Here is a 25,521-nt window from a genome sequence, read left to right as displayed (position 1 = left end):
CTGGCCTTGATCAATGCCCCATAGCGCCATAACCCGTCACTGAAGACGACGAAGAGGATGCGTCTGGCCCGAGCGATCATGGCCGCTTGTAAATAGATCGCATTGCTCTGCGGCAACATATTGTCAATATATCACTCCATCGTCGCCCATGGTTCGCCTCATCATTGTCCTGCTGCCACGTAACAATATCTTGGTTTAGCAAAGTTAAAGTTGCGTTAAAGGTGGCTATGCATACACGAATTAGCAAATATATTCCTGCAGCACAAAATGAGAGCCATAAGACGGTTCACTACGGTGGTAGTGGAATAGCTGTGGATGTTTCCGAGTTTAATACCGGCTTAGCAATGATGAGCAAGACTGTGGCAAGGCAAAGCGAGCAGGGTCTTGCCACTGTCTAATCAAGGCTTCGGCACCCTTACTTGTTTCTGCCGCCATTCCCACCTCTAGTCACTTTATAAGCAGGGTCCGCTGCGGCGGGATCAACTACCGATCGACGGCGTCTGTCCATGATTGTAGCCGCGATTATAGCGCTTTGCGCAAAGCTTATATAGGCGGGCTTAAGTGCAAGCCTCGCAACTGTGACGTCCGCGTGGCTTGTCACTCGACATGGAACAGCCAGCAGACTGAAACGGCTTTCACACTTAGCGCGTGAGTCATCCCACAGGAGCGAGCGAGAACTCACCGAGACGTTAATGTGTCTGGGCGGTGCCTAGCAGTGGGGTCGTGGCGTCCCGTTTAGTTCTCCCTGGTGATTTTTTAGCTTAGGGTTGCCTGTCAACACAGGCGGCCTCTTGACAGCTCGGCATTCTTTGTTCGGGGTTTCCTTTTGTTGAATTTGTCCTCGCAGCGGACCTGGCGGGTCTTTTTTGTGCAAAGGGCAAAATAACTCTTTCTTGCTAAAAAACAGCGTAACGTAACACTTGGTGGTGTACTCAAAGTATAGGCAGAGCGGGTGCTGCTTCTTGGTTAGTTTTGGTTAAACATGCCGGCTATCTTTTTTTTACATGGCTTCCACCTCTTAAACCATGGATGGATCGGTTCATACCCGCTGTCATGCCCGTCGCTAAAGCGGCCAGTATGTTTTGTCCTCATAATGGATGATTGTCTCGCTCTATCTGTTTGTGCGCAGACACCACTGCGCACATACACTAACCATACAGCTGAAACCATAGATGGCCGAACAAGGCGGCTCCGCACAGCCCCACGAAAGTTTCAGTCAGCTAGTAAGGCGCTCCATTCAGTTTCTTACTCTTCCGGCAGTCTGTCGCTCAGGTGGGGGATAGCTCTAAGCATTCCCTGCGCGTTGTCATTGCCTGGTAACGCAGACGTGCCCTCCTCATCATTGATGATTCTTATGGGGTTTAACACGCTGACGCAACGCCGGCGATGAGGCACGCCGTAGTGGAGGGCTCCGGATTAATTTTGACCACCGGGGTATCTTTAACGTGCTCCGAAATCTCGTACACGCGGACGTTTTTCTTTTTCGCCTCATCAGAAAAGCGGCCGCCGTGGCCGGGGATCGAACCCACGTCCCTGGACTCAGCACTCTCCTCATCATTGCTTGCTCTGCATTCCTTTCCTCGAGATGGTACACAGTCTAAAGAAGTTCAGCCATACTTGGTTTTTGGAAAGTGAAAGTATATTTCATGAAAGCAATACAAACATATTGGTATACAGACGAGGGCCACAGAGTCAGAAGACTGAAAGGGGACCCTCGATTTTGAATACATACGATAATTGCATGAAAGCAGCAAATGGGCACAAGAGCCCATCGGTTAAGTACGCGGTGTAAAATGATACATACGAAAATACATACAAAAATACAAACGAAAATACATACACTCAAAAAGGTACCCGGACCAAATAACCAACCAGTTCAATCGATTCGTGAACAAGAAAATAGGAAACAAAGTCACATGAGTACACCAGGAAAGTACGCAATAATTAAGAACAAAAAAAGTTATTTACTACAGCAAAAGAAATTCTCTGAGATTTTTTTTAAAGCAAGCTAGGGACGGGCATGATTTAATGGCCATTGGCAAATTATTCCAAAATGTGACAGCTGCAAAACAAGTGGTTTCCTTCCCATAATTAGTGTGAACAGTCGGTAGTAAGAAATTGTTATTTCTTGAAAACCTAGTGGCGCTTTTGCCGCGTTTGTACGGTTTACACAATTTCACCGGGAAAGGTTCGTATCGTATGAGCCACTGCTTATCCTCATCAAGGCGCACAGCCCCACATGCCTGCAGCTGTGTGTTGGCAGATGTGTGTTGGCATATGCTTTTCCAACGATTTACTGTCAGTGCGAGTCCCAAACTGAAGCAATGTGGCCGACATAACACTTGCAGGAGATTTACGTTACATAACATAAACGAGTTCAAATCTCCTTGGTCTGACGACGACTACGGTTGAAACGCCAAGCTACTTTGCATGCCAAAGTGTCAAAGTAACGCGGTTGCAATCAAAGCCGGAGCACCAACGATCAAACTGCAACTTGCTTCAAAGTGAAACTTCAGACTCAGCCGACCGCAAACAAATCGCCTACAAGAAACCTGAGCACACCGTAGTCCAAAATCCATACTGCCAAAGCCAAAAGCCGACTTCCATTTCAACTCCGCCAATGTGAAAAACCAAGCTCAGGTGAGCACAAACAAATCTCTCACATTAAAAGTACAACCCTACTGAAACGTTCCCGTTATACAGAATTGTCGGAATACGGAGCAATGAGTTCATATGGAGGGTGACGCCCCCAAGCGTCACTAAAGTAGATATTAGTTCCGCGAACAGAAAAATCATATGAGTTCGCACAATATGAACGTTGAACACTGATTTCATGTTTTTATCTTTAATAATAAGCAAAATCACACTCCGCATGATTTCCATATACTCCGTATACACGTAATTCATACTGACAATGAGTTCGTGGTTCTAGTGATCTTGGAGGTCTAAAACCGGTGTCAAATTTTTTGACAGGTATGTACTATTGAATTTTCAAGTGCTTCTCAAAAATCTTCCAAGTTTTGTGGCGGCTTTGTGCCATGCTTGGAAAGTACTCCGCAATCCCATAATTCCGTATGTAGGGAAGGGTTCGGGATGGAAAGCACACGTCCACTTCAACTCAGCCACACTGCAACGCCAACGCAATTCTAAAGTGATCGGTAAGCACTTCAAAAAAAATGCGTAGTGATCTGAATGCAATGATGGCGGTATCAGATAGCTGTCAGTTTCATAATGCGAGAGACCCATGTTCGAGTCTGACCACAGGATGAGTTTTTTTTTCTTTCATCATCATTCCTCGCCTTCCCTTTGTGTAGAGTTGACTTTCGAGCGGTGAATTTTGGCTACAACGCCTCCATCAGTTATATCAAGCAAGCTTCGCTGTAATGAAACTCCGGCGCGGTCAAAACACAAGCACAGCACCGATTGGCCGCAAATATTTATAGCCAAACTAGCAAATTATATGCGATAGGTAATGTGGGCTACTAGTAATTAAGGTTCCGGGATATTACTAGCGCACAGGAAAATGAGGCCAAAGAAGCTTGCTATATACTTATTTCGTCCTGTTCTCTGGCGCGGTAATAATGTTTGAGAATCCGAGCTCCTAACGTAATTGGTGGAGCGGTCTGAACTCCAGCAGGTCAAACACGCGGGGTGTTAGCTTTTCACATGACATATTTTCCTAATTACGCGCACATCAGACGAGAAGATACTTTGCGAGACCATGTTGCACATTAATCGTGTTCGCGGTGCTGGGTGAACGCAAAGAAGCTGATCGTATTTCTGTCACACGGCAGAGCCACCATCGCAGCGAAGCAAATAGAGAGGCCGTGTTCTGTGTATATTGATCCTCGAACGGCCCTTCTTAGCGTCGCTGCGATGTCAGGCGCATCACCCAATATAAATGTGGTCTGTCTTGCTGCGCGTGCACTCCGCCTCAGCGAATATTTCTTTTTCAGGCCACCGCGAACAAGTTTTGGTGTACTTCTTATCGCGCATGACCAGGTAGATTAGAAATGACATTATATGGCTACCGCCCACCGCAAAAGACGGTTCCAATAAATGAGTATGCGACTATGCAATACATTCAAAGAGCTGGAAAATATGCACGGCTTTCGAGTCTAGGATGAGAAGAAGTGCGACTTTCTTGTAAAGAATTTTAGGATAGTGTTCATTTTCTTTTGGTAAAGCACTGCATATTCCACCCACCCGTATGGATCACATTTAAGACATGGTAATGCAAGACACCGCAACCATATGTGCTAATTTTCTTGACTCCATATCCATGTCTAGTTTGAAAATTCCCAAAATTGCCCCGCGTGCCAAATAACCACACGGAAATGCAGGTGTGTGCTCTATATACTATAAAACAGTTGCCCCTGAGTTCATTACAAACGGCTTCTTCGACTTGGGTAGGCAACCAGACTACCCAACTGCCCAGAGGAGCTTATAAACGACTTAGAAGATTCAGATTCAGAAGACCTTTGAATGATGTGCATTTTATCAGCTGAGTGATGTATTTCACTTTTCTCTACCCATCCTTTCACAAAAACACATGTACAATGTGCTATATATTTTGCTGCAGTTATTTATCTCGGAACTCTTTTGTAGCGCAAGCTACACTACGCTACCTCTGGCAGTCTTCGCGGGGTGACCAGTTTTGCCCTTGAACGCTAGAGGTCAAACTACACTCCCTTCCGCAAGCGCCCGGAACGGAGCAGCGGCCCGATAACGGGTAGAAATAGGCGGCAGGGGAGAGATCTGCGAGGAGGGAAAGGACACGTGGGTGGGACCCGTGTGGGGGACGGGGTGGAAGAAGGCGAGGAGGCCACCGCCGCAGCAATAAGCGCGCGCAACAAAGGAAGGCCACGAGGCTACGTGCGGCGCAGTACGAACCGTGTGCGATAGAGGGATACGAACATCCAGCTGTGGTCTATCGTGCAGCGGCGAGGCTTTAACAACGCCGTGAGGCGAAAAAGAGGAAAAACGCTACTGTTGCGCACAGCTTCGCTACCTGCGAGTCTTACGCATTAGTGTGAGCTTCCTTCATTTTTCCATGGGTCATCTGTTGCCTGTAGCATTTACACTTTCATTGCCATATTGTATTTTTGTGTGTGTGTTTAGGTACGCGTGCGAACACTCTTCCAGATTTTTGACTGTATAACTATATTTTTGCTTTGCCTTGTACAGGCGTTGCCAAGTTGTCTTATGTTTGTTATTTTTGTTTATGTTGTACTGCTCACTTACCACACCTCGCAGCAATGTTCCTGGGCCATGAGGGTTTCTTGAGTGAATGCCCACAATGGAAGTCGGAAACTTAGGCAAAAGGTGCCGCATGTGATAACGCTACGGTTTCTCCGGCGCCATATACATTGACGCTTTGCGTTCATGGTGCATACGGCTCACTCGATTTGAGACGGGATGCAGCGGCCAATATTCTCTCGTGACGGTGACCGCTGCTCAGCTGGAAACTTCACAAATTTAAACACTCGAAGCCCGAAACGCGTGCTTCGTACCGGTGTATCGCTAGGAAAAAACACATCGAATCACAACGGATATGTATACAGTAAAAAAAAAATACGTATCAACATAAGTTTTCAGGGAGTATTAATGACGTTTAAAAGCATGCATATAATTTGTGGGGGGAATACGACAATTTACTTGTGATTTCGATAACATCTAAAGGTGTGCTGTTCTTGCGATAAATTCACGCTGAGATTAGAAAGATACATGCTGGTAAGCACAATTCAGGTGACATCCCATTGCCGCAGCATAAAAACTTCGGTTCATCCATTGCTGTATCCTAAGAATGACAATGGTGGACGCATGTATGGCATGCGTTCATTAGTCGTCGATGGACTGTACTGCGCTACTCTAGCGCCATCTCTGGGCGTATGCTATTGCGGAGCGCGTCTCATGCGGTCCTCCGGTTTTCTTTATTCTTTCCCCAATGCTCCCCTCCGCTGCTTTTATCCTTGTGCTCCCGCGGTTCTCGCCAACGCTTTCCTCTTTGCGGTCTCTTTGCTACCATCATCATTCGTTCCCCGGTGCGCGCCTAAATGGGCCTCCCTCATGCGCCCACCAGCTCCCCGTTCTCTGCGTTTTTCTAATGGGAACGGCAATGGTACTCAACGAGATAGCAGCCACAGAAACCTGCACCCTATAAAAATATAAACCCTTCCACACGGTGGGTGATCATTTGCTGCGCGCCTTGCTGTATGTGAAATTTGTCTTAGAGATGAATTTTCTGCAGGAAAATATCCGCAGGGGCGACTGCCAAACTAGAAGCATGGTGACCGTACATTACACTAAAAGCCTCATATAGCGGAAACAATCGCTGTACTGCATCCACCTGTTTCTTAGCGGTGTATGCCTGCATCCGCTAATGAAAGCAATTCAGTTCGTCTTCAGGGGGGTATAGCCGTCAGGCTTCTTGACGATTATCTGCATCATGGCTGCATGTTTTAGTGGTTTATGATTCATGTCGTAACGCTAAATAAACCTGTTTGGCTACCTTTTACTACTGCTGAGGCAGGTGTGGGTAGCAGCGACGAATAAAATGTGAATTTGAGAGCGTCATCACATGCGGTGCTGCAGTCTTAGTTTAGGTATAATCTCACGTGCATGCGAAGCTTCTGAGAACCGTTTTTCTGGCCGACACCCGAAGGAGGTGAATCGTAATCTAGTGAACAGGATAAGATCCATATTTTAATGTACAAATAAATATAGCTACATACCTGTACAGTTACTTCCCATGGGCAAGGCATAGGAGCGAATTCTCTTCTGTGTACACAGGAAGAAAACGCGTCTCTAGCACTTTGTAGGTCACGCTTTTGCCATCCTGCACTGTACTGTATCAAAAAATGCTAGCACTGATATTTTAACCTGGGTCATTGGAAGTTGAATGCAGGATTTACCCACTCCACCGCCCGTTCGTTGTCAAAAAGGCCGTACATTTTCTCTGTGTCTATCGCGTATCGAAGCCGCAGCAACGCTGCAACAATACTCACCATAGTAACTATGTAATAAAACCCTGCACCCACAGTAACCAGAAAAACCATGATGACACATTTGCGCGCTTTTCGGTTACTTCAGTCCTATCACTTGGTCGGTGGACACGAGCGCGTGATGTCATTAGGGGATCAGCGCAGTTTCTCCACCCTTCTGAGTAGCCCGGGCAGCTGGATGTGATTACGCAGCAGTCATCGCCTCAGCCAGTCGCAGACTGCATGCTCATGCCATTCGAGCCATGTCATTCGAGCCATGCTCATTCAAGCCATGCACCCGCCGCGGTGGCTCAGTGGCTAAGTCGTTGCGCTGCTGAGCACGAGGTCGCGGGTTCGATTCCCGGCCGCGGCAGCCGCTTTTCTGATGGAGGCGAAAAGCAAAAACGCCCGTGTGTACGAGATTTCGGCGCACGTTAAAGATCCCCAGGTGGTCAAAATTAATCCGGAGCCCTCCACTACGGCGCGCCTCATCGCCTGCGTTGCGTCGGGGCGTTAAACCCTACAATCAATCAAATCAATTCAAGCCATGCTTATGCCATGTTCATCGCCGACTCATGCCATTCGATCAAGCCCTTACCTCAAATGACTGCCTAAGTTGGACACTGAACAAGTCCAGGCTAAGCGGCTTATGACGCAGAATGCCGCCGTGAACATCTTTACCACGCCGTAATCGCAATAACCTGCGAGAGCAGCCTCGCGGCAAGTCACTCAGACAAACTTTCGTCGAAGAGAAATTCGGACGTTTGAGTTGTGATTTGCGTAGGACTGCAAAAGTCCCCAGTCAAATCACTTCGAGCAGCTACCTGAAGCCTCTTTGAACGAATCATGATAAATAGAAGAAGCAGACAAACCACAAAACAAAGGCAACAGTCTCTATTATAAATGATTTTTTTCCATTTGTCCAATTTTGAGAGTTCCTTCTAGATTTTAAAACGCTTAAGTCGTCCGGAAGTTTCAATGATGCGTAAATGTTGCAAACAAATCTATTTTTTTCTCCTCTCGTGACGCAAGGTATAAAATTTTGGGCGTGGAACCGCGTTTTCCACTATCCACGATTCTTCGATGGTATTTCTAGCCATTGTATACACTGCGCATCGAAACTTAGGATGACAGCCACCAGGCAATTACCAGCAAATCTTGACATCATTTCTACAGGTATGAAAGCTGTTTCTATGTGCATTTTTTGCTTAAAGACGAACGAAGCAACTTTGGAATATGTATTGATTGTTGGGTTTAACGTGCACAAGTTACACTAAGGCAATGAAGCGCGCCGGAGGGCGGTGCTCCGGGTTAATTTTTCCACACTTGGGATCTTTAACGTGCGCCGAAACTCCACCCAGGGACATTATTGCATTTAAAATTGTGAATATTGAAACGGAATTTTTTGGTCTCAATATAAAATATATAAACAGGGTCTATTCACTGATCTACCGGATGAAATTGAGCACTTCCTCAAAAAAGTATACAGGCAAGTAACACTTCTCGACGCTGACTTGAAATCCACATATTTCGTGAGCACTTTTGTGTGTATTTCCAAATAGCACATTCATTCGTCGGGAGCCTCTCTGACACGCATATCATAGTTAGCAAGAAGCAGAGTAGTGTCACTTACAACCTACCTGGCCATATCCGATGACATGGCCCCAAAACTCGCTCGCCTGACACTTCCGAGAAAACAAACGCATTGTACAGTCACAGCAGCCATGCTGTGGGAGTAATCTCACTGGTTCCGGGCGATGCTCCTGACATCGCAACGACGCTATGAAGGCCCCCTTAAGAGTTAATGGACAGAGAACACGTCCCCGCTATTTGCCAGGTTGTGACGGGTTCTGGGCTGTCTCTTCGACCGAAGTACGACATGCTCTGAGTGCTCTTGCAGCAATGCAGCCATGCTCGAGATGCTCCCAGGTGTCGCAAGAGTTTCTTCGCATCGGATTAGTGCTGTCAAGTAGAAAATACGCCATATGACAAGCACTCACCTCGGGACTCTAATCTGCTAGCTTTCACATGCCTCCGCATACTAAAGTAAGGAGCGCACGCTGTATAAATTGATGAATTGGTTCGAAAGTCTATGGCAACCACGAATACCTAAAAAGAAAGTTCTCGCGCTCGTCTTTTTCCCAAACTGCTTCATGTCAGGTCTATGCGAAATGACACCGTACGAGCCCCTGCGAAATAAATAAAAATTAATACCGACACTTTTTAGCGCACGCAAAGCAGCTGTCGAGAATGCTTGATTAAAGAACAAAAATAAACAAATATTGGCAAAATCACTACGCAGATGACGAAATCCCTGAATGGCGCTTTCTGTACTGAGAAATCCACAAAATAACGGACGGTGTGTCTTATCCATAAAGGCATCACAATCTTCCGCTTTCATAAAATTTACTGCCGGCTTCGAAAGACAATCACTCCCTTTGAATTGCTGTGGAGGATTTTTAAATACAGCGATTTTGTGTGTTGAGTTATTTTTGGCTTGAAATACCAATGCTATTAAAATTAACGACATTTTCAGAACACTTTTTGTACGTTTTTTTAGATTAACTCCTTTTTTTATTGAATCGTGAGAGACCTCGTGCGCCATTTTATTGACGAAAGCAGCTGACGGCGATAGTTAAATACCCGTTGAGCCAAAAAAGAAACGAATGCGCCGGTAGAATATCAGGTAATAGGATTTTGTTTAAAAGCAGAGGACTAATGCATCGGCGCCGTCGTGAATGCGACATTTCAAATTGTAGCAGAAGTTTTATAAGGGATACCTGAGACTGTATTTTCTACAAGCTGGCTGTTCTAAGCTGCAGCACCATTGAATACCTCTACAACGTAGAAAGTATGAAAAACGGCCACTTAATTCCATTACATTGGTAAGCGCTTCCAGCTGCGCGCACGCAGACATAGGCGCGCATGCACACGCACACATACACACGCATGCACACGCGCATACGCACATACGCGTAGATGCACACGCACAGACGTACATGCACAAATATTGATATTTCGCATAGGAACCTCACTGTAGAAACACCGAATGGAACAACATCAGTTAAAAACACTTACAAGGGCCCTGGCAGTGTTGTCTGTCTTGTTTTAAAATGAAATTTTTTGTTAAGAAGGGCAGAGAGATCATCAAATAACAAATGTACTCCTCGTGGGACCCCAACGCACAACTGTAAGATAACTCGATCAAGGGTTAATAATTCGGTTACGGGGGCTTCGGTACACTCGGTAAATTTTCAGGTGTAGTTTTATTTTACACAAGTACACTTTATCCTTAGACAAAGTAGCCGCACTGCTCAGGGAACCAAGAGGGAAGGGGGTGCAGGGAACATGACTCTTTTAAGAACCATAGAGTTCCTTGCGTAACCTAAATCCTAACATATTGGTCTGTCTGTCTGTCCGTTCTTTGAGCCACACGGCCAAAAGTTGAAATAATTTTTCAAGAAATAATTTATGCAGGCAAAACCTCTTCAAACTATTATATCGGGTATGTAGTTCATACTTGCCCACATTGTTGAGCGATAGGTAACTATTAGGCATGACTGACGGAAAGCATCCTTATACGTCGCAGGTGCAATCCGTGTTCCTTTAATAAGAATAGACATGTGCTCACTTTTTGTTTTACCAAATAAAAAAAGCGCACTGACAACAATGGTTTGACCTAACCTATAAAAATGCATTGTGCCTGAGGGTACACTTCGATGCACCATACCGACCCCAACAGTAACCAAATGTTCGAATAAATGGCGGCCGATTAGCAGAAACGGGGGAAAACAACTGCACTTGAAAAAACTTCCAACGTATTTATTGGGGAAGGAGCGAGGCAGGAGGACATCGTGGAGCATAGAGCGATGATCTTAACACGACGACCGCAGCATAAAAGGAGAAAAAGGACACACGAAACGAAAGATGCGCAACTAGCAACTGCGAAACGTTTAATGAAAAAGACAACATATAAATACCCCTGCCACCTCGTATCACTTCCCACTGCGTGTGCCAGTCATATCAATTCACACAACTGTTTTTTAGTTAGTCTCTCTTTCCAGCAACGAGACTGACGGGGCACTGACGGACTCACCCTCGAGGCCCAAAACCATACAAAATGCTTCGCAGTTTTCTCTTGTAACTCTGTCCAGTGATTTAAAGAGCACCTTCGTTTCTGGAAAATCTGGAGTGCATTCGCACTCGGTGCAGTGCAATGCGAGATTGCCAGAAATAGTCGTCTGCTGACACAGTGCACGGTTCTCCTAGCCCAACGCCAAGCTTTATTGAGGCAGAAGGGAAAGGTACGACAGGTGGGAAAGGAGGAGTAGAGAAGCAAGTACCGTCAAAAGCTTTATGACAATAAACATGCGAGCGCGTTCCGCTCAATACATGAAGAACATTCTGGGGACAGGCTTGCGCGCTACCGCACTTGGCGCGTTTAGCGGACGCACTCCCTGCAAGTCCTTCACCGCGCCTGCCGGCTGCATTTGTTACGTCACGGCATCAGGAAATATGAAGACCTGAGGATAACCCATTCTTATCGCCCAAGTAGGCAGGGAAAATGAAATTTTTAAATCTGTTCTCTGGGTTTAGTGCTTAATTAAAATCCCCTAGCTGCACATGTATTATCTGGAATCATTTTCGCATATCTGAGGTAGCTACCACAGCAGAGCACAGCACAATCAATTTTTGTCCGGGAGTGGATCCCCCAAATGTACCAACTACGAAACTTCACCAACCAATCGCTATACCGCTCTCGCTCAACATGTATTGAGCGGCACACGTTCCCGTGTTAACCGTCATAAAGCTTTCGACTGTACATGCCAGGTGCGGCAGAGGGCTATCGTCTTTGAACGATAGTTGCAGGGAAATGAGCGGATACGCGACCATTCTTCTTGTTGGGGGCGTTCTTTATCGCTCGTTAAATGAACGACTTGTTGCAATTTTCTGCGCCTTCGCCGCTAAACGAGCTAACGTTAAACAGCGAAGCTGTTCTTGTTCTAGGCTTTAATGGGAATAAACGGGCTAACGCAGTCGCAACGACACGGAGGAAGCATGGCCTAGCGAGGAGGAGCGCAAGTGTCAAGCACACATGTAGTAAGTTAAAAGAATGCTTGCACGAGACCGTTATATAGGAAAAGCCTTTCTAACCTACTAAATCTGATGGCAATGTCTATACTTTTCAATACTGTTAAGCAAAAAGGAAACATTAGGCAAGCATTATAAAAATACGTGAGAGATATTTGCGTTGTTCTTTTGGTTTAAAACAGAACGGCGCTAATTTTTTGCAATAGGAAATAAATATACGCCCGGAGTAAACAAAAACCACTGGCGGTATCCCCTAGTGGCAGTTTTGGAAGTTCAAAAATAAGAAAAGGTTCCAGTAGATCGGAACTTTTGTTATTTTGTAAAAAAAATAATTTGCACAAACGAGAATCGCTCTGCTGACTTGGTGGAGCAGTTCTAATTGATTTTTGTGGGGATTAACGCGCCGACGCTACGCAGGCGATGAGTCGCGCCGCACTGGAAGGCTCCGGATTAATTTTGAACACCTGCGCTGAAATCTCGAACACACGGGCGTTTTTGCTTTTCGGCCCTATCAGAAAAGCAACCGCCGCGGCCGGGAATCGAAACCACGTCTTCGTGCTTAGCAGATGAACGACTTAGCCACTGAGCCACCGCGGCGGGTGTGGAGTAGTTCTATGCAGCTTAGCCTTGCGATTAGAGAACGCCAGGCGGCTTGGCTGGTAACGTCAGCGTTCGTGGAATTGGGTTAATGAAGCTGGGCAAATTTTAATTGATAAAAAATGAAATCAATGTTATTTTTACCTGCCTTTTACACGTGTAAATCGGCCTTCTGTGGTTCAACCAGCTATATTACTCAAGTCCATAGCGACAAATATGTCCAATAAAACTACCTAAAAGTACCATATGTAAGACGGCCAAGAATGAGCTTAACAAAAGTTAGCGTATTCTGTACGAATACTGTGTTCTGCCTAAAATGAACCTGCAAGCGTGCATACATAAACTCCCAAACGTATCTAGGAGAACGTCTTCTATGTAGTGCATAGTAGAACGCTAAATTGGATGAAAATTTTCAAACGCACATGTTAATTACGACAACAAGTAACAAGGGTTATGCATTAAGATGCTTGTATGAATCCGTGACGTAGAAGGGCTATAAGTGTTTTGGGAACAGGAGGCTCGTTTAAGAGTAACTACTACACTTAACGCATGACACGCCCTATCAGAAAAGCAACCGCCGCGGCCGGGAATCGAAACCACGTCTTCGCGCTTAGCAGATGAACGACTTAGCCACTGAGCCACCGCGGCGGGTGTGGAGCAGTTCTATGCAGCTTAGCCTTGCGATTAGAGAACGCCAGGCGGCTTGGCTGGTAACGTCAGCGTTCGTGGAATTGGGTTAATGAAGCTGGGCAAATTTTAATTAATAAAAAATGAAATCAATGTTATTTTTACCTGCCTTTTACACGTTTAAATCGGCCTTCTGTGGTTCAACCAGCTATATTACTCAAGTCCATAGCGACAAATATGTCCAATAAAACTACCTAAAAGTACCATATGTAAGACGGCAAAGAATGAGCTTAACAAAAGTTAGCGTATTCTGTACGAATACTGTGTTCTGCCTAAAATGAACCTGCAAGCGTGCATACATAAACTCCCAAACGTATCTAGGAGAACGTCTTCTATGTAGTGCATAGTAGAACGCTAAATTGGATGAAAATTTTCAAACGCACATGTTAATTACGACAACAAGTAACAAGGGTTATGCATTAAGATGCTTGTATGAATCCGTGACGTAGAAGGGCTATAAGTGTTTTGGGAACAGGAGGCTCGTTTAAGAGTAACTACTACACTTAACGCATGACACTTCACGCTTCGCGTCATTTTCCCAGCCACGGTTGCTAATACCAACAGGCCCCGTCCGCCCGGGTACGGTTTCTCACCGCCCATGTTCTGGCTGAGGGTGCATTACCATCTCTGAGCTGTTTTGGGAGCACCAAGCCAGGAATGCCGCAGTTATTGCGGTGTTTCCCTACAGCGTTAGCTACACGCATAACATAATTAGGTAACTGGGTTGTCATGCGTGCGAGTAGCGACGTGGACACCATTCACAGCGTCGCGAGTTAGTTCCAATGTTGCTCCCACGAGTCGCTGCTTTTGCGTGAATCGTTATGGAGATTTTTGCCCGTGTCCGTACCTGTGGGCATCAGCATAAATCGTTATTGAGATTTCCCCTGGGTATGTTGACAGAGGCAGGTTGGTATGATATGTATTTTATATTTTTAGGCAAGAAACAGCACCGGAATGCTAGTATAGTGAGAAAGGAAGCTGCTGGGTATTTACACAGCTATTTTGTGCACAGCGCCTTTTCATGTTTCCATCATATCTGGGAGGGTTTTGAGGGCTCCACCGTCAGCAACAGCTTATTTTCGTCGCATTCCACAAAGGAATTTTCCCAATTCCTCAGCTTACGCAGGTTCTGTCGATGAGACTAAGCGCTCTCTTGGCACTGCAAATCATCAATACGTTGTTCGTGCCTCATGATACAAAAATACTTACGCCACCTATGAACCTTAACGTAAAGTGTGCTCTCAGAGCCCCTTTTTCGGGTTACCACTGTCGTAGACGTGATTATACACGGGCAAATACATGGTTACGCAAGAAATGGGCACTGCCAGTGCTTCCTGCAATACGTAATTACGACGTTCTGCTGAGGATTGCTCAGTTATTTGCACTGCAACGTATTTCATCTGAGATAGGCTCAAGCAACGTCACGTTTAAAGCAAAAAAAAAAAACAGAGGATTTTTTTACGTGACGCCGGCAGGAAATAACACTGAATAAGGTACGCGTGTTGTATCTTATTCAATATTTCCTCTTTGTAGATATTGCGCCGTTTTCAGGACCAAATAGCTATCCGCTATCCCAGCATTTTCAGAGCTTGCTGTATCCCTTATCTAAGTTGTACGAGGGTCGAGAGACCATTGTGATGAATATCTAAAGCACCCGAAGAACTATACACGAGACGTCTCCTGTAAACAAACACTAAGCCACAAAACGCAACCTTCATGAAAATAAATATTGAACCTAAACACTGGAGCCCCTGCAGCCTATTTAGCAAAGACCTTTGATGGCATATTCAAAAGTCCAGACATCCTTGCGAATTTGAATACGTGAACACAGCTACCGGTGACACAGTGCGCAAGAGGTCCTATATCATTCATCGTTAAAAATAGAGCGGAACATCAACCATAAGTGTCTTCCGCAAACAAGCAAACGTTTTCTTGTCGAAGGTAGCGATCATACCTGGCATCACATGCCATTCTGTTTACAAGTCAGCTGTGTTTAAATTTCTGCATTGTTCAAAGCGGCAAGAGGGGTTACGTGGGCACTTTATTCCATCCACGTAAATGTTTTCAAACGCTAAAAATTCTTTAATGTATAATGTTCGATTCCGCATACTGAAGATAAAGGAACCACGGTGGGGAAATAAATGGACAATGACAAGTACGAACATCAGTGGATAACCGATGACGCGTCCACAGGGCAGAGTATTAGAACTGATCCTACACGCAAAACCTCATCCCTGCGTTTACCTATAAGAGAAAACAACAGTTTGCATCAACTCAAAGAACACAGAACCGATGTCATCAAATGCATCCACTCTATCACAATGCAGTTTATGGTCTGGAACTATATTGCATGTGAAGTATTTACACACTCCGACCCAACCGTAACGCGACACTGCGCGAGAGAACAATGTACTTCGCCACACAGATGAACAGGCACTAGCTGTGCAAGCCAACAAGCTATAGGCTGCAAGGTCCCTTGTGACGTACTGCACCGCGCCTAACTTAGCCCTGGTTACTCTTGTAAGAACGTTTTATGTAATTTTTATTTAGGAAGGCTGCAATATGGGGGGGGGGGGGGGGGACTTTGCCAGGAGAATACAAATAAAAAGCCAACCCAATCATGCACCACAAACAGATGAAAAAATCACTCTAGTTTTACAAAAGTAGGAACAATCCAGACATAAAAAGTTAATCCTCCTTTGTTACCTTATTCTAGGCTACAACCATAGTTTTTTATTTATTTTTCTATTTATTTATTTAGAGGTATTTCTTAATAAATAAATAAATAGATAGATGTAACTTTATTTGGGTAAGGGCTGGCTCAGAGGCCTATAAGAATGGTAGGGCAGAAAAAGAGGGGGTAAAATTAAGTCCGGCTCAGAATGTCAGCCTCGCGTGCGAAATCCCAGAGGGAACGCAGGACTCGGGCTGCGTTCGTGTGCGGTGGTGGCGAGGTCCAGTACTCGTACGTCGGAACTTGGTGGCGATGGCGCGCCCGAATAGCCTGAGGTCCGGGACACTCCCATACAAGATGCTGCATAGTGGGAGATGCTGCAAGATGCTGCAATAAACAAATAAATAAATAAATAAATAAATATTGTTAATCAACACTCTGCATTGGGGCCGGTAAGGTAGGTTACAGGCCCCATTTGAGGGCAATGAGTAAGGGGAGGTTACAAAAGGTAAATGTCGCGACAGAATTGTAAGACAAATTAATTTCAAACGAACGAAAAATGAACGAACAAATAACACGTTATAGTAAAGTGCGAAGGAAGATAATGCAAAAATAGGTCCTTTCAAACTAAACATTGGTACATCGCGGATAGGAAGAGATGCAGATATGTGGAATACAACACAGTAGAAAACGTCTTGAATACAAGCAGCCAAACGTTATGCAAAGCCGAGTGCACAAAGAACTTTTTGTGGTAGTTTTGAAAACTCAGGATTGTGAAGGACGATGAAAATACAGAACGTTATCTCGTGCGTATAAGGACATTATACATTACAAAAGTGCTAGAGTACGCCAAATGTGAAGCCGTAAAAAATAAGTGCACCGTGTACTATCAAACGATACCTTACAATATTCTAGAAGCGGGAGGAAGTAAAATAATAACAAATTATTACAAACACATTGGAGCGATACGCTAGGTGGCACAAAATGATGTCATAAAACCTGTGATTGGTTTGTATAAAGAAGAAAAAGAGCGCAGAAGTTGTCGGAATTTTTCGGCGTCTGATTGAGATGCCATGTCGTCTCAGCAAACTAGCTACTAACGACTGCTGATTGACATCTTTTTTAAAATATTCCTATCTTGCACCATTGCAGAGAAAAGAATATTTGAATAAATTATTGCGGGGACTGAGCGCAGTTTTGTACGATTCTGGCATTATGTGGTGACGAAAATGAAATAATTTTTGCATCTATTTTGCATGTTTTACGCTGGAATAGCGATACGTAGTCTCCTTGAACGGACAAAATTGAGGCTAACCCTGATCGCTTTGTCCCCAACAAGATGACAGAGCAGCTGTGTCCCAATGCAGGCTCTAGAGGATGTAGCAGGTTAACAATCTACGTCAAAACAAAGATAATTAGAACCACGACCACCGTCTCATTGTAATTTAAGCCCTTCACACGGTACTACTGCTGAAGGCGGGGTATGTAAGATTGTCTGGTCAATGACGTGGAGCACGGAACTAAGTGCACATAAAAACACTTGAGAAGCGGCCTCCACGACACCCTTTGCGAGCTTCGGCACAACCGCCACACCAACACATCATCCCGATAAAAATTATTTGGGGTACTTGAGTATACTGAGGTGCTATGAAGGCTAAAGCGTGGCGATACTTATTAACAACTCCTTCGCTACTGTCTCGTATTTACGTCTTTCGTCGCTTTCGTTTCTTCGTCCTTTTGTGCGAGTTACTCCGATCTGCTTATTTTCTGCCACACCATGTTTGCGCTCCTTTCCTCACTTTCATTTCTTCGTCGTAAGGTGCGAAATACGTCTGAAAAAAGACTGGCACGCACCACAGCCTCCCCAGAATCAGGGTTCTCCGCGGCTAGTTTGCACTTGTTCAAATCACGTGCAGTGACATTAAGGTGTTGCGCGATACGAATCCTTGAATAATTTTTACGCTTCCTATTTCTAAAGTTAAGTTTGGTATGATGCGAGCTCATTGCCCCCCCCCCCCCCCCCAAAAAGCCACAGATTACTGGGTAATCCCAGAAGTGGGGACGTCCTTACAAACGAACCACGGCCGGCAACGTGAGCAGATAGCGCAGTGGTAATGCAATGGGCGGGAAAATCTTTTTGCAGGTCGTTCCGTCGCATTGCGCTGTTTTCAGCAAATGTCTAGCTATATTAGAAGAACTTTAAATGTTTCAGCAAATTTGAACAAATTTCAGCAGATTTGAAGAAATCTCTAGCTATATTGGGTAAGATTACGTTAGGTTAGTCTTCGGTTGCGGTTAGGTTAGGTTGTGGTTCGGTTTAGGTTAGGTAACGTTAGGTGAAGTTCGGTTGGGTTACGTTGGAATGGCATTTTAAAGTGCTGACACGACGGAATGGACTGCCAACACATTCTCCCGCATTGGACTGCTACTATAGAGACTCGGATTCTAATTCAATCGGATCAGGCATGTCTTTTATTTACCTTTACCACGGCGGCCATATTTTGACCGGACAACAAATACAACCATGGTCTTTCATAGAAGGGGCGTACATAAGGCTTTCACACTAGCAACGCAAAGCTTTATACACCTACTTTAATATCTATGTTGTGGGCGCAGCTATATGCGCCCTATTTAAGCGTCCGCATGGTATTATTTAAAACGTTTTTAAAATTTCCCGCTCTGATCTGTACAGTGATGAGGCAATTATGACCCTGCAAACAGTCTACGTTGCTACAGGGTGGTGTTTGCGTCATACGCTGAGGTGGGTGTAGTATATGTGGCGATGACTAATTTGTAACCAGTGGTCGAAGTAATGCTACGCATTAGAATACCATGAGATACAGGATACCATTACGTGCAGAAACCGAACGGTGATATTAGGATGCCAAGACGTTGGACACCGAAAATGCAAACCGTTTTGTTTTCTTAGGGAATATTGGTATACTATTTGTAGTCCGTATTAAGGCTGCTGCACTTATAAAGTAATATTTTACGCAGCCCTTTACGGGTGGTACACAATGAATAAACCAGAGAAAGTACAAATTTTATAAGCTGATATTTTTTGACCCTCTTGGTCAATGCGAAACGCCCAAATAAAAATATCTCATTATATAAAAGTACTTCAATGATATAGAGGGCTTATTGGGAAGAAACAATGGAGGGGAAATGCAATTTTCAGTTCAGTTAATTGCATGAAAAGGAAGAACACAATAGAATATCGTCTCTCCAAAGAGTTTTATTTGAATTCTCGGTCGTGATGTTTTATGAAGGACTGGGGGTACTCAGAGCCAATTTGCCCCCGTTATTACACTACCGCTGGCAATAACTGTCAAAAGGAAACAAATTACTCAGGGCGTCCTTTCAGCTTATAGCCTGTTTCCTGTCCGGTCCATCAAGGAGACTTTGTGCGAAACCCTTTCGCTGTCAACGGCATAAAGATTGCGGTGTCGCAGTTTGGGACACATTGTGACAAATTGCTTTCCGCAAACCTTAGCCAGTTGGCTACAATGACCTATGGGGTGAATGGAATATGCGTACCAGAAGTAGTAAAGCAACGCTCGAACAGTACGTTATGCCGTACTGTCTTTTATCAAATCTTGGCATATGATCTTTTATCTGTTATGTGCTTCTGCAGATGCTTGGACGCTGTTTTTTTAACGACAAGAAACTAAAACTTCGTCATTGGTGTCCTTGACATGCTTTCAAAGTACACGGTCACGGCCACAGTAGAGTGACTACTGGTTAACCCTTTCGTATAAACGTCATACAAAGCAAATGGTAAAATCTTTTTTGTAAGGACAAAATAAACCCACGCACATCAGTTTTAAAAACAGTAAAATCTTGCGGTTCCACACGGCAATGTGGTGCGGTAACGAATGCAGTTTAAATTGCAGTGTACTTTACTCACATTAATTTTTTTACATTACTTTCGGTGCCCAAGCCACAGGATTTCTATACGCTTGTTTCTCTATGGAGACAAGGCAATATATTTTTAGTTTCTGTTTTTGTTAGTAGGCCAACGGGAGGTTCACCAACTGGCTGGCATAAACGTTTTTAATTTTGCCTACATGGTTGCCCAATGCTTCATATGTCAAAGTTTACCTGCCGTTTTGTATTTTGGTTTTTAAAGTTTGTGCTTTGTTCTCTCCACCCATTACGGCTACTGCGAAGAGCTGCGGTCATGTGGGGAATTTCGGTGCTGCACAAACTGTGATCTACCTCCTTTTCAACAAATATTACTCGCAAGATTCTTATGACATCCTTGGTAAAAATATCCGTCCGCTCAATCATTGTGATTCCCGCCGGTATAATTTGAGGACAAAGTGCTTTCGCACGTGTTTTGAGGCTTTCACATAAGGTGTCAAAAAACAACTATGCACTTGCGCATCAATGCGCAGAAGGGGTGTTACGATACAAGGCCTCATTTTCAAAAATTGTGAGGACAGTGTGGTTAAAATTCACCGTTGGACTGCAACTCCTGAATTAGGTCAGCCGCTGCCAGGCTTGTAAACCGTCAAGGCCAGTGTCGATGTGTTCCGGCGTTGTTGAACGACTTTTTGTTTTCTCTAGACGTCTTATAGAATGTTACCGTGGCAAATATGAGTGATAATCTTTGTTTTGCTAAAAGGATTTCAGCCTGAGAAATTTATAGATAATATGATTTGCTTCCCCGCTTTGCTAACGCACGCACTCTTCAGACTCGTGATACAAAAAACGAATTTATTTTGTTCGCTAGGTGCGACATCTCAAAAATATATGTGCCCTTTCCTCTGCGAAGATGAAATCCAGCGAAGCTGTAGCTATGGTGGAGTTACACTCTAATGGATTTATTTATCAACGATATTGCCTAAAGTACGCTCTCCAAGTAAGCCAGTCGCTCTTCATCCGGGAGGGATTCGCAGCTACTCCAAGAGGTGAACTTGACGTGGCAACGGCGGCGGCTGCACATTCTGCGGCAGCGGCTGTACGTTGGTTTCGCGCCCAATCGCGCTTCCGTGCGCGGGACGCTCCTTTAATTTCAGCTCTACTTCCTCCGAGCGAACAACACCGGTGTATAATATAAGGAGTCAAAAGTGCAACTGCTGCTAACGGCACTAGCGCCATGTTCAGCGGAATGCTCAACTTGTGAAAGGGGCTTTCGGTTTACGCGAGAAAAAGCGAAAAAGTGGTTTCGAGAAAATTGTAGTCTCCTGAAGAGAAACCGGAGATCATTGCCATTTACTGCTCCGATGTAAAAAGACCTACAAATTCCGCTTGAAAGCTTCAGCGTCTAGCCAAGCAAATTTGTTTTGCCGGGGGAGCTGTTACACCACGCTTTCTGCGCCGACAATTAGGAAGCAGCAGACAGACACTGTTACGATTTATACAGCTCAACCACCGGGATACCTATTTCCACGTTATCATTTTTTGTGTTTCAAGGAAGGAACGCCAATAGCAATGGCGAAGCGTGTTTTGTACGGCCCCGGGCTGAACAGAGTAGAAACCATCCGCGTACATTTCTTAGGTACCGAACACCAAAACATCAGCGCGCAGCCGCTACTTTTTATCCATGTTATGTGCACCGTTCGCGCCGGATGTGCATTAGGTAGAATAAATGGTGCCTTTTGAAAATAAGGTTTGTCGGTGATCCGTGCGTAATGCAGCTTCACAGAGGGATCGTTCATGAAGTGGAGCATGTAGCCTCGATTCCGCCGTTATACCGCAAAAGATAGAATTGAGAAGAATGAATCCTAAAGATCGCGAAATTCTCTCCAGCAAATCGGAGACAACGCGATCGCGATATCCCAGACAGAGAACAAAATGTGCCACTTTCGATGCAATGATTCAAATGATAGGCAACAAGCTGATTATCGACTACACCTCCTATGTTGACAAGTATTATGTTTTTTCAAACCTGCCCTCCGTTATATTAAAATTCCTTGAATGAGTTGCCTACAGATAAGTATTTAGCGGCTCTAGTTGCCACCGACGGGCGCCCTGCCAGCATGTGGTCGTTCTCCAAAGACATAACTTAAAACTGTCGTAACGCAGTGGATTCGGGAATGTTATCACTTTAATTCGCATGTGTTTCTCCACTACAAGGCCCCGAATATTGCCCGCCGTTTTGGAGCAGCTTTTGAGGAATTAAGAGATTCTGCCCCAGAGGTAATATTCGACCCTTGCTTCCAGCATTAAATGCTGTGAACACCCGGTAGACACAGGTAGGAAGATTACGCGCAATAACTTCTGCGGACACAGCCCCCCTAGCGGGATCCAGCGGCGAGGTTTTGCTCTATCCAGAAAAGTAATCCTGCTAGCAAGCCACTCGCTCTTCCGTCATCTGCAGAGCCAAAACTATCCTGACCAAGAAGGCGGCGTAATTAAAACCGATTACCTCGTACATGAGGGAATTTTGCACACATCTGTGGCATTAACGAGTCTAGCATGAAGTAGTGAATTCTACACGAGTACCGGCTTGCAAAATTTCGCTACCTCCGTCGTAAATATTTTACTTTTTTGGGCTACTTCCGGCTGCTCCGACGGCTCACAACGTGAAAACCATTTCTGAGAAATTATTCGTCGTATTACACAAGGATTTTTATTATCGATAAGTGGGAAGTATCTCCACAAATGTGATTATTGATCATAGTTACTCTTTCTACGATGACTCTGCATGGGGTGTTTTTTTTTTGTTGTTTGTTTTGGGCGTCTCTGTTACCACAGCACGCCTTCGCCTGAAAGTCACAATTACTGACCTTGCGCCGACAGAAAAACTAGAAACCATGAAAGAAGACCCACACTGGGTCTCAACAACGCACTGCTTTAACAGTGTTACTGCCCAAGACGCGGGAAATCTTCCGAACTCCATGGGTTATATCCCTGAGCTCCTAGTTGTGTTTTGTGCCTAATGTACTACATTAATGCTCACAGTTCTCCCCGAGTTCGTCCTCGTCAACAAAACGCTGTTCTTATGTTTTTTGAAATATTATCACGAAAATACCAATACGTCGATCAGTTCTTGTGACAGCGCTTAACTTTCTGCAAAAGAAGCATTGGCTTCAGAAATTATGCTTTGAAGCCCCCTTATCCATGGGAGTGGGCATTTGGCTTAGCATGACGGGACGACTGAAGAAAAAAAAATGAGAAAGATAAAAAGCAACTTTTATTTGACGTTTCAGACGAGCATCGCAAAGCTTTTTACGCACCTCTAGCTATCCAACAGCGGTAATCGACGGTCAAGAACACAAAGGAAGCACACAGGGAGGCGAGTCTATTTTAAGTTGAAGCACGAAAATTTGTGAATAACGTAGAAAAGCTTCAGTACTATTCCCCTCGCTCACGCATACAAACAGACGCTGAGTAATCGGCTGTTTGCTTCAGGCTTTTTTCAAAATAAATTGTTGAGAAAACTAAAGAGGCTTACTTACAGGTGCGAATAATGAATTCTCTTGGTAGAATACCGCATGCTATAGTACGAAATTCATGATATTGTATTTATTTGTGGTATAATACTTGTTGTATTTATTTACTACAACTTTTAATGCAGGGACCTGAGGAGCTGCTCCCTGACTGGTCTCGGCGACGGTGTGCTGAAGCATCTAACCAACCTGACCCACCTGTGAGTATACAATAGTAAAGGAACAAGCGAAACGTTCTTAAGAGACAATTAGGATTACCATAGGGAGTCGCACTGTGAGCACAATGCCTTGCTCCTCCGGGCAAAATGTTTAGACGTTTATACTGCTAAGAATACCGGCCACGTTAGGGGCACTTTGGAAAAATATTAACACTAAGCAGGTGGAAGGAGCAGTGGACCGCAATCAGTTGAAGTAGTAGTTTAAGTAAACCGCAAGCAACCTTTTTTAGTAGCAGAGCTGTTTATGCCGACACCAATCCGCTCGGCGTAGACTGAAAACCACAAAGCCTAAGAAAAAAATGTGGATATGGAGGATCTGGGAATCGAACCCGGGACCTTTACCCCGAGAAAATGGCCATCTTACCACAGGGCCGTCCCAAAGGTTCGAGGGGTGCGGGGTCAGCAGCGGCGGGGGAACAAACACACGTGCAGATTATTGGAAAGAAACAGACCGCGTCCTGTGGTGGGAATCGAACATGGGCACCTCGCGTTCTGAAACCGCCGTCCTTCCGATTGAGCTATCATCGCGTTCCGGGTGCGCAGCATTTCTTTCGCGTTCATAGCACGGGCGTTGGTTTTGGACTTGGCCGCAGCTTCTACCTCGTGCTAGCGCGGTCCACTTTGGTATAGAGGGGAAAGCCTGCGGACGAAACGATCCGGGCCGGCCCGTCATGGAGAACTTTCAGCGGCAAGTTGAGAAGTAAGTGTGAGGTGGTGGCATATAGAGAGAAAACTTGGCGCATCGCCAAACAACTTGAGCGCAAACTTAGGTCGGCTCAACGGGCCAGGGAACGAATAATGATCAGAGTAATACTTAGAGACAGGAAGCGAGCTTACTGGATCAGAGAGCAAAGTAGACTGCAAGATATCATATTTCGGACAAAGAAAAAGACATCGACTTGGAGTGGTCACGTAATCAGGCGAAATGGCAATCGATGGACTACCAATGTCACACAGCCGACACCGAGAGATGGATACGGAAAAAGAGGAAAACCAATTACTCGATAGAGGCGCGAAATAAGAAATTTTGGAGGCAAAGATTGAACGGAGGCGAAGAATGCACGGGAGAGGAGCGGTTGGAGGTCGATGGCAGGTGCCTTCGTCTTGCAGTGGACCTAGAGGGCTGCTGCTACTGATGACGATACAACAGATGGGCCTCCTACCAAGGGAGAGGGCCGCAGGCTCTGCTGTTTCTACAAGCTTTCTCCACTGGTGCGAGCTGCGCCAATTTTGGCTGTTTGCTGTAGCTTCCCCATTACTATAAATAGTGTAGAAGTCCCGCATAGCAGCTTTTTATAAATAATTGTTTTGAAATCGGGTTCTCTGAACGTAATATACATTTTGAATCTTCTTACAACTAATCACTCTTAGAAAAAATATTCGCACGAATGGAAAAGCTACGAGAATTATTTTTTAGCTTTTGTACACTCAACATTTTAATTCGTGTGTTAACAGCCGTGTGAAACATATGGCGCTGTGTAAGTTGCAAGTGAATTTTAATTTTCGATTTGTGCCGTTTACCTCTGCAATGAAGTTTTAGAAGATATGGGCCTCTCTGCTTGCAAGAAAAATGCCCCCCCCCCCCAAATGTGTGAGCGCAAATATCTCTCCCAACACTATAGTAAAATGTTTATTACAAGGATTATCCCGCCAGCTATCTAGTAGATGGCTTGTAGATTTAGGGAAACTACGTGTGATACTTGTCGGGGTTTGATTTGCTTTATGATAGAGAAGGCATAGGGTGAGCCTATATTGTTACGTGGTGGTAGGACGGATGACATGAACCATGGTCGATGCTGAAGCGATCTATTTACAGAAAGAGATGCAAGCTATTTACAATTCGGCCATCACAGCACGAGCGATAATCCCACGCC

At 44.9% G+C, this 25,521-nt stretch overlaps 1 protein-coding gene across 3 annotated transcripts in view; it reads left to right on the top strand.

Moving 5' to 3' along the window:
• Nucleotides 1-25,521, top strand: part of LOC144153602 (uncharacterized) — a 259,014-nt gene that overhangs the window by 164,685 nt on the left and 68,808 nt on the right. For all 3 annotated transcript variants that reach the window (XM_077685248.1, XM_077685246.1, XM_077685247.1), the window contains one exon: nucleotides 23,558-23,629. In XM_077685248.1, the coding sequence (XP_077541374.1) occupies nucleotides 23,558-23,629 (72 nt within the window). The remainder of the gene's footprint in view (nucleotides 1-23,557; nucleotides 23,630-25,521) is intronic.

Source organism: Haemaphysalis longicornis, unplaced genomic scaffold (assembly GCF_048455015.1).
Source record: "Haemaphysalis longicornis isolate Haplotype H1 unplaced genomic scaffold, Haemaphysalis longicornis Haplotype H1 scaffold_9, whole genome shotgun sequence".
NCBI classification, from domain to species: Eukaryota; Metazoa; Arthropoda; class Arachnida; order Ixodida; family Ixodidae; genus Haemaphysalis; species Haemaphysalis longicornis.
Note: the sequence above shows the minus strand (reverse complement) of the source record. Positions and strands in the feature narration are given on the sequence as shown.